General features: G+C 38.9%; 2 protein-coding genes across 14 annotated transcripts in view; one reads left to right on the top strand and one right to left on the bottom strand.

The window, feature by feature from the left end:
• Positions 1-4,338: 4,338 nt before the first annotated feature.
• Positions 4,339-7,482, top strand: phox2bb (paired like homeobox 2Bb). The gene is made up of 3 exons (XM_010897221.3): positions 4,339-4,769; positions 5,428-5,615; positions 6,100-7,482. The coding sequence occupies exons 1-3, from the start codon at positions 4,529-4,531 to the stop codon at positions 6,529-6,531; spliced, it is 861 nt and encodes a 286-aa protein (XP_010895523.1). The 5' UTR covers positions 4,339-4,528; the 3' UTR covers positions 6,532-7,482.
• Positions 7,483-8,014: 532 nt separating this feature from the next.
• LOC105026045 (LIM and calponin homology domains-containing protein 1) overlaps positions 8,015-10,084 on the bottom strand; it is a 101,447-nt gene continuing 99,377 nt past the window's right edge. For all 13 annotated transcript variants that reach the window (XM_034291614.1, XM_020045212.3, XM_020045216.3 and 10 more), the window contains one exon: positions 8,015-10,072. In XM_034291614.1, coding sequence (XP_034147505.1) covers positions 10,047-10,072 — 26 coding nt within the window. In that variant the 3' untranslated portion in view covers positions 8,015-10,046. The remainder of the gene's footprint in view (positions 10,073-10,084) is intronic.

Below are 10,084 nucleotides of genomic sequence, written 5' to 3'. Positions count from 1 at the left end.
GGGACTCCGATAAGAATTTAATTCCATCTCATTTTGGATGATATTATGAATCAAATTCTTGAACACTGGTAAGAGATTTAATGATCACATCTTTTCAAAATCTTATTTCAGGCGGGTCGATGGCATTTCTCTCCGTTGATGTCGACTTAGAGGTTGGAGTAATTTAGTAATTGATTCCTAGCCCTGCTCGTGCCGGAGCCGCGTTTGAGGGCAATGTATTTGCTAATCTTATCCTGTGGAATAAGATTTTTATGCTAATCTGTCGCTGGTCTCTTGGTCACTTGGGAGGCCCTGGCCTCATATGCAGAGAAGCAAGCCAGGGAGGGAAGGCAGACCACAAGCCTCCGACCCACGCAGGTGGCCCGCTGCCCAATCGTGACTTTGGAAGACATGGATAACATTTAGAAAATATTAGAAGTTCTATCTTGCAATTGCATCATATCAACTTGCTTTGATCAACACACTAACGACGACTGCCGATGTATTATGGTCAACAGAATCATAATTATCAATATTATCCTCATCACCACTATTATTGTCATCAATATATCCACAGTTTTACCACGTCGTGTTCATCACATGCATGAACACGCGTCATGATGTTGCTGCAGAAGTGGGTATAGGCCTATATAAAGAAGCAGGCCTTCCACAACAATAACTATCGACTTCGACTATAAAGTGCCTGTCCCGTGACTGTGTTTAGGACAACACACCACATGTATTTTTTGCTGTATTTTTTTACTTTTTGAGCAGACACCAAGAGCACGCTTTTGTAATTGAATTTACATCTTCCCCAGATGTCACTTTCCATCTGTTCGGATGGAAACGTGATGCACCAAGTGACGCGCCACAGATAGGCCTACTTTTCACTGGAACATTCTAAAATCACATTCTCTTACACCATCTCACATCATTCGTCTTTTTTGTTGTAACTTGATTAATAAAAGTTTCATTTTGACATTAAAAAGTATGTCGGTCCAAATGCTGCCAATATGGATATAGAAATGTACCACAATAGAATAGCTAGGTTTAAGATGAAAAGAATTCTGAGCCAAATATATTTCAATAAGGCTTTCATATTGCGATAAAAACTGTGACTAGTCAATATTAAATATACCCGGAATTCCTTTATAATACGAGGTTAGTGTTTGCTTCGTTTTGCTCTTGAAAAAAGCCACATCTCCAAGGGCACTGCATTGCAGAGTGGTAACATGTTAAACAATTCTGAGCCCGTATTTGTTTATTTGATCTATACTGTTATGCGTTTTCTTTTCCCTTAGCTCTTAGGACTATAGACCTTTATAATCTCAATATAAAATTGAGATATCAGACGAAATTGTCAGGAGAACAAACCGAATGAATATTTTATGTTGCGCTTTATCATCAATATTGCCTTCGGCTTGTGATTCGACCCCTCCCCAAACACGTTGGCCCTTATTAATAACCGTTTTGATAGCAGTAAGTTTTTCTCGGCCCGAGTAAGACATTATGTTCAATGTGACAGAGGTTCCTCCCATCCTAGTGTCTTTCTCCTCCTCTGTGTTTTCCCTTTTTGTGAGTGTGATACATCTAATCCATCCACACACAATGGTATTTTGTTCCTCTTTTTGTCCCCATGTCGACCCGCATTCCTATATCGCTGAGCAACGATAGCGCTCATTGAAAGAAGAGCTCCTCGTCCGCCTTTTAAATGTCTCTGACTATTGTGTGACACTTGCCAATGAAAATTTAGTGTCTCACAAGCATCGCATTTGTCCTGATTTATTTAAGTGATAGCATATGGTCGCTGCTATTTGTGTGTCTTTGGATTGCAAATAAACAGCAGGTTTACTTTGATTAAATAGCCATTAGGCCAATGTTACTGTAAATCAAGGATTCCATGCAATTGCGATATTTGTTTTTTGTCATTTCAAGTGGTAGGTAATGTAATGAGTTCACTTCATAATACCAAAAGTGTAGATTAAAGAGTAATCAAATGTCATCTCGTGTATTTGACAAAGTGTGTGTATGATCTGCTATGTATCTACGGGTGTTAGTTTTACAGATGCAGTGAGAATGGGCTTAACATTCTCAAATCAAAATATCAAAGGTTTTAACTCAGACATTTAATTCCGCCCAACAGATTTTGAAACCAGTTGATAGAATAAAGGGAGATGTTGAAAATATAAAGGAGGGCGTTTCAATGGCTGGTGGACTATGGTGGGCTATAGACCCGCCGAATAAAGAGCCGTTTGAATAAGAAAAACGGATGGCAAAAGCTATAATTCTATTTGCCTCGGCAAAATATCAGAAAGGACTTCTCGGTTCATTGTTCGTTATTAGATTAATTCCTGGAGATGGCTTCTTTTGCGGTGCCAGACGCGTGGAGGGAGGATGGTGAACCAGTTGGTCTTTGGTTTCAATAATCAAATTAACCATTTGGTACAACTTTTAGTCACAACTCGCGTGTAGAAAGAAAAAGAGAAAGAGAAAACATTTACATAAAAGGGGCTGGGTTGTGTCAAGAAAGAATTAACTTTATTGTCGTTGAATGTGCAACTCGTGAAGAAAAGGAAAGACACTGAAACGCGGCACCAATTGTCGGAATAAATAATCGATTGTATAGGACTTTATTAGGATAACATTCAACGTTGCACCTTCCGTCGCTTGTATTGAACTTCAAAAAGAATGCATTGGCCTATTTTGTTAGGGAAACCAACAAAGGGTCAATCGGTAATTATTTGACTTTCTGTTGCTAAGCCTTTCTGACTCTATTGTCAGTTTATTTCAAAGAATGAAAGATCTCTTTTGGCCGATGCCTTGGTTTCAATTTCATGGTAAAAAAAAACGGATAGGCCTAAATACTTTGAATGATAACCCTCAAATTGACATTCATCTTAAGCAATCTTTTGATAGATTAATATCCTTACTTATGTGTGCAATGTGCACATCCATGCTTTTATTTATTGACCGGAGACTTAAAACAACTACGCAATTTATTTTTATAGCCTCACGAAGAACAGCCGTTTTTATTTGAAAACGAGAATTGTACGGGGTACCTAAACTGCGTATACACCTGCCATTGTAGAGGTAACATTTTATTTGACACGTTTGGCAATATTTCATTGGAAAAATATATAAAATTCAATGCTAATAAAATGCCGCTACACAGGCTTTTCTTTAGGAAGGCATTCATGCGTTTAGAGAAATAAACTGGGGAAAAACCAGAAACGACTAGATGCTGGCTATGGGCACGAACTTGATCCAATGAAAGAGCAATAGGCCAGAGTAAACACCTTACAAAAAGGTTCACCTTGTTACCAAAACCAAATTAGCTTAATATCGTAAGCCTAAAAGGTCCGATTACTTGCTCACGACTTAGTTACTTTCATTAGAAATATGTTATTGGCCAAATGAACGGAATAATGAATGCAATAAAACTAATTACAAACTAATTTGAATCATAAAAAATACCCCGCGAAGTGTATTCACCTGCACAGAGCGCAATGCACGTAAAGCGTAATTTAGCAAATAACCTGAAAAGTATTTTGTGGCTCCACCTTTTGGAAATGAAATAATATATCATAATATCGCACAGGAAAATGCATAATTTCATACAGAAATATCCTTTAAGTTAGACAACAGACAACAACAAAGGTGGTAAGAGAACAACAAAAATATCATAGTAATAATAATAATAAAAAAAACAGTAGGGGCCTAAATAGTAGAAAATAATGCAAAAATAAATTATCGCTTTTGTTGTAATGCTAGAGCGGGTATTGTAAGATCCACCTGGTTGTTCAGTTATGCATGATGTAACATTCTTACAAGGCATTGAAAACGTTCAGGCATCCCTGCTTCAAGCCAAGAAATAGTGCAAAACAGTGGGATAAGGCAAGAAATAGAAGGGGAATACTATCTGAAATTCTGTCTAAGGTATACGGCCGGTTAAAAGGCTTAAAAGCTTGTGGAAAATTGGATCAGGGAGAATCGTCACCCAACTTTCATTATTTCCAAGTGGTGTGATTGAATTAAAGGGCAAGATGGTGGTTAGAGAGGAGCGGTGGATGGCGCGCGGGGAGGGGGAAGGGGGCTTGGCGCGTAATGGCGTGGTATTAAATTCTAATTAGAGATGCAGGGGATCAATGATAGGGAGGTTGGACAGCGCGGGCCCCCAGTGCCAGCCCAATAGACTGATGAGTTATTGTCATGTAAAAAAGCGCTAGCAATAAGACCAAACGCTTTGCTATTGTCCAAGCGGAAAGAGCCAAGTTTATTATGAGGACTGTATGCTCTAGAGACCTGAGGCTAGGCGGCTCTTAGGGGGCTTTTCATAAAACAGGGCGAAGCTCCTATAAAGGAGGCCAGTTTTGGAGCAGGCGCTGAGCAGTGCACATCTACCCACGGTCTAGCCTCTTTCCAAAACAGTCAAATTCAAGCAAGTCGTCATCTCTCCCCATCTCGTGTCCTCATTTTTTTGTAATCCAATTTGAAGCTTTTATTTTTTTCCTGGGAAGTTCTGATTTCTATATCCACTGAGCCTTTTCAAATGTATAAAATGGAATATTCTTACCTAAATTCCTCCGCCTACGAGTCATGTATGGCTGGGATGGACACGTCGAGTTTGGCATCAGCCTATGCGGACTTCAGCTCGTGTAGTCAAGCCAGTGGGTTTCAATACAATCCGATCAGGACCACGTTTGGGGCTACCTCCGGCTGCCCGTCGCTCACGCCGGGTTCCTGCAGTCTGGGGACCCTGCGGGATCACCAAAGCAGCCCGTACGCCGCAGGTAAGCAACCGCCAACTTTGTTCACCACTTCACGATCTCTACCCGGGTATATAGGACGCCTTGATTGCATTTGAAAATGGAAATGTGTTTAGTATTTACCAAACGAAATTTGCTTACACAAATGAACGAATTTATCACGTTAGAAGCGATTGCAGGCAAGCGGTAATTCAGTTACAGGGTTACACTATCCCAGTCACACCCAAACCGCCAACAAAATTATCTTAAGCTGCCAAAATGATAGGCATAATTTATTTACTTTGCGATGAGACATAACGCTTCGAAAATAATTAGATAACCAAAGACTAAAGCTCATTATTGACACGGAATTGGGTATACTGTAGCAACAACCAGGACAATTGGCAACATTATAACAAGTTTCCAAAGTTGAACCCGAGTATCAAGGCAACAATTAGTTTACCATTACAATTAACCACATTACTGTTCATTAATGGTCTCATTATCCACAAGTAGGGACTATAATTGAACAGGTTATTAAATAAAATTACAACACAGACACACAACCCGATCTTTAACAGAATCATTTTGATTCGGATTCATTTCAACACAACAACATTTCAATTACATATTTGCATTTTTTTTAAATTACTCAACTACTGCCATTGCAAATAAGTTTAACGTTGACATTTAACTCCAACAGTTCCTTACAAACTCTTTACGGACCACGGTGGACTGAATGAGAAGAGAAAGCAGAGGCGCATTCGGACCACTTTTACCAGCGCACAGCTGAAGGAGCTGGAGAGGGTTTTTGCTGAGACACACTACCCGGATATCTACACAAGAGAGGAACTTGCCCTGAAAATCGATTTGACTGAAGCCAGGGTGCAGGTAGGCTCTGCTCTTTGGTGCTATTTCTGAACTTCCACGTGCACCTTCTTAACTTCAGTCATATGTTTACGACAAAACCAGGCCCCAACAAGAACACATAAGCTTCTACTGTTATTTGAGTCTGTGTGAATATTACAGTCCTTGCAAATGAGCACTTGTTCCCAGTCAACGGGTAAAATAAACGCACAGCTATACATTTTTTATATATATCCATATAAACTATTTCACATCTATCTATCTCTCTCTCGCTCTCTCTCTCTTTCTCTCTCTCATATATTATATATATATATATATCAATATCTCTATATATAGATATGTGCTTTTATTATATATATATATATATACATACACACAAACACACAATAAGGGTTGTTTTCTGAATTTTATCATGCATATATACACTATAATGTTACAGAACTATTTCAATAAAGCTCAATATCAGCAGTCTAAATCTTCTGGCCTCGTTATTTCCCGTTTTCTTAAGGTTTGGTTCCAAAACCGACGCGCGAAATTCCGCAAGCAGGAGCGCGCGGCTGCGGCTGCTGCAGCAGCTGCCAAGAACGGTTCTGGGAAGAAGTCGGACTCTAGAGATGAGGACAGTAAAGACACCAAATCTACCGACCCTGATAGCACGGGGGGACCCGGGCCAAACCCCGTCCCATCCTCCAACTGTGGCGGGCCCAGTCCAACCGGTGGCCAGGTTAATGTTTCCAGCGGAAACGGACAAGTGGACCAAGTGAAGACGTCGGTGGCTCCAGGCATGGGTGGAAACACACCGAGCCAAGGTTGGGCTTCTGCCCCGGGTACTATCACCTCTATCCCAGACTCATTGGGTGGACCGTTCGCCAGTGTACTGTCCTCTTTGCAAAGACAGAACGGAGCCAAAGCTACGTTAGTAAAGACCAGCATGTTCTAATACAGCGGAGACCCACTGACAAAATCAAACAAGAGAAACATGGTTTACTCCGGTGACTGAGTGTGGAGTCGAGGAAGAAGGGATGTTGTTACAAGACAGTCAGAAGGACACTGATAGGCCAATCTAGACCGCAGTTGTAAAATTATGAAGATGACTACTTTTATTTTGCATCACTCTTTCCTACTTGGTTACGGTCCGGTATTGTGGTCATTCTGCACTTATAACTCTTTGGTTCAAGCAGCCCCTAACCACAAACTGCTGCGCATTCATAAGCAGTGTCCAATTATATGACCATATTTCATCAATATATATCGGGCACTGTAAGCTATATCTGCTGTATTGTTAAATGATTTTGATTGCCAACATTCTGACTGTTTTCTTTTTTTTTTTTAATAGGCTATAGCCTATCCAATGTCTCTGCTTATAATTGAATGAGACATTGACCATTTTGTTCACTTCCAAACTTCACTGTTCAGGGCTTGTGGAGAATTTAGTTTCTTTTCACCCATAATTTCCTCAAAAAAGGCACAAAGTACACAAGTTCACCGCTGACAGGAATACGTAATTGTTTTGTGTGTCTTTCTACGGCTGTGTTTTTGTGGCTCAAGTTGTATATTGTTAATACGTATTGTCTCCTATAGTTAACCATATAGGCTATACTCCCCTTGTAGAATCACGAAGTCTTTTTGACGTTTTACAAAGTTACAACTGGCAAATTTATTTTCGGTAAAAAAGGGAATGGATGCAAACACTGTATTTATTTCATTATTATTTGCATGTCGTCTTTTTTGTCAGATTTTATAATAATTTCCCCCATTTTGTGAGCATAATGTAACAAGTTTTGTCCAGGATTTGAAAGTTATTTATATGTAAGCAATGAATGCTTATATTTAAGACGGAAATATTTCTACATGTGCACATAGTTTTCCAGGTGTACCATTCAAATGGTTGTTGATGATAAAAATAATAATCAAATTTGCGTGGTCATGTTTTTGTTTCATTAATATATACAAAATTTTATTCTGCATGAATTAAATGTAAACAAATGAACAAAAGTCGTACATATATTTCTATTAGCCGAATATTCACATATAGGTCCTCACAAATTCTGTTATAACTATAGTGATGGATCCAATTATATCACATACTACTATGCACATTTAGAATAGGCAAATTAACTAATACATTGAAAAACACCTTTCTGGCTGTTGGTGAAAAATTCAAACGCTCAGGAGTTCAGCACCACGGACAGCACCCAGCCCAAGAACGCGCGCTTTGCTATCTGCGTTCTGTTCACAAGGGCTGACCTGTATGCAGTTAAACTAGAAAAAAGCGACATGGCTAGCTTTATTCATTACCTGTCTGCTTTTATCTGGGCCTGGCTAAATCCGTAAAAAAAAATCCATTCTTGTGCCAGCAATAAGGAAAAGTAGAGTCGAAACGAACATTCTACACACCTACGGAAACAGCAAGAAGCTTCATATTTCTTTAAAACATTTTATTTATAAACATACAGTTTGCTATAAAGCCATTGCATTTGAACATCAAATTAATCTATATTCGGATAGAGTTCAGGTGAATATTACAATAAATACAGAACTTGGACATAGGCCTACCACTGTCAAGCATTTCATCCTGCTAAGACAATACCGATATTAATGTCTTTCAAAGATGCCCCCTGCAGAGTATCAGCCAAGGTTTATTAATTTTATAAGTAAAAAAAATACGCAATCAGAACCGAAGCTTTAAAATACTGTATATCAGAAAAAGGAACCCAGACGAGACAGGGCAAAATTGAAAGCTAGCTACTCGTTTAGAAAGGATCATACGTCCAATATAAGAGTATGCTATGGATTCATTTTGATATAGGAAATGGTCGTATATAGGCCAACGTGCATTTACCATCACTGTAGACTATTACGTAAAGTACAGCTCCCGGTAAGAACATGTTAGCATCAATTTCACAAAGCAACAACTAGACCTTGGCCTAAATTTATTTATTTTGTTGAAAATGGTTCTGTACTGCTGTGCATTTAACAAAATCGTCACCACCGTCAACAGAGGCCTATATTCATTATAATATATTAATATTCCAATACACTTAATCAGTGGTGTTTTTTTTTGTTGCGAAGGGCTGGTATTAAACATTTTAACCATATATCATATATGACGTTTTTAAAGTTTAACAGCTACCACTGCAAATCACGAAATCATAAGAAAACAATGAACTGTTCAGTATGCTATGACATGAGTAAAAAGTAAAGTGGAGTATTAACATACATCTGTGACTGATTTTAAGCCCTGGTGCAGTGTCCTCTAAATATTTAGTACTTTTTGGACAGAAACTTCCCATCCAATCCAATCATACTCAAATGGGAAAACCCATTCTTAATTTCTTACCAGTCTTGTTGGACACCGTCTGGGCTCCCAATCCTGGCATGTGCAATCACCTGCTTAACTAAGGCACAAGTTTCATGACATTCCAAGCATGAAATTCATAAAGAGATTCGGTTAAAAGGAAACCGAAAGGTTTAGTAAATTAGCATTAATTGGTTATGACAATTGTTTACCTCCACATGCTCAACCACATGCATCAGTATAATGTTATTGCTCTAAAATCAAGTACATCTAACTTCGTAAGCTGATATTTGTATCGAGCAAAGAAAGAGAGAAAAATACAACGTTTGACTGGTCTCCAGTATTAAAGCAACCGGTATGGAAGAAATCATAAGATAATGTTCGAGCTGCCTGAAAGTATAATAATGCCAGCCAAACAGTTTTCCTCCCAGAATTTAAACCAAGATTTTGAATTAATTATGGATTACCGCAAAATCAGGAAAAACCATCAGGCTTTTGTAAGAGTGCTCGACCATCAAGATATAACCCCTAAATAACAAAGTCAAAATGGAATAGGCTACACTTCTAAAACAATTGGTTACTTGAAACTTCAATTCAAAAACTTGACAACCTTCTTTAGCGACCAAAGGAGAAGCTTAAATTACGAAAACAAAATACAATTAAGGCCCAACAACCTGGATACCAGAGAATATTTCAATTCAAATAAATGGGTTTCTAACAAACAAATATTTAGCCCAGTGACAAATTCCATGGTTGGACTTAACATCGCATTGGTATTTTCATGAGTTTTTGCAGTGATGGAGGCTTACTGTATATTTACAGTATCAGAGCTTTGACGCAAAATGACCACCATCCTACCTAGGTCTTCTGGGTGCATGTGGAAAGGAGGAAGTGAGAACCTTTAAGCTGTGATCATACAGGACCAATATGATTCATACGGCACATATGATCAGTCTGGCTATTATTCCACGCACACAAACATAAAACCTTCTAATGTCAGGTAACTCATGGGTTACAAACTGTGGACATTGCAAAATTCCCCAACATAGGTCTTGACAGACAAGATACATTGCACACAGACGTGACTATCCAGAAAAGCGGGATGAAGGTCCAACCAATGCTCGGCGATCCTTGCGCTTTCCACTGACCAAACATCGTCACAATGTGGTTGGCTGGCCAGCAGCTGGGGAAAAAA

Source organism: Esox lucius, chromosome 4, assembly GCF_011004845.1.
Source record: "Esox lucius isolate fEsoLuc1 chromosome 4, fEsoLuc1.pri, whole genome shotgun sequence".
Classification (NCBI taxonomy): Eukaryota; Metazoa; Chordata; class Actinopteri; order Esociformes; family Esocidae; genus Esox; species Esox lucius.
This window is presented reverse-complemented; position numbering and strand designations above follow the sequence as displayed.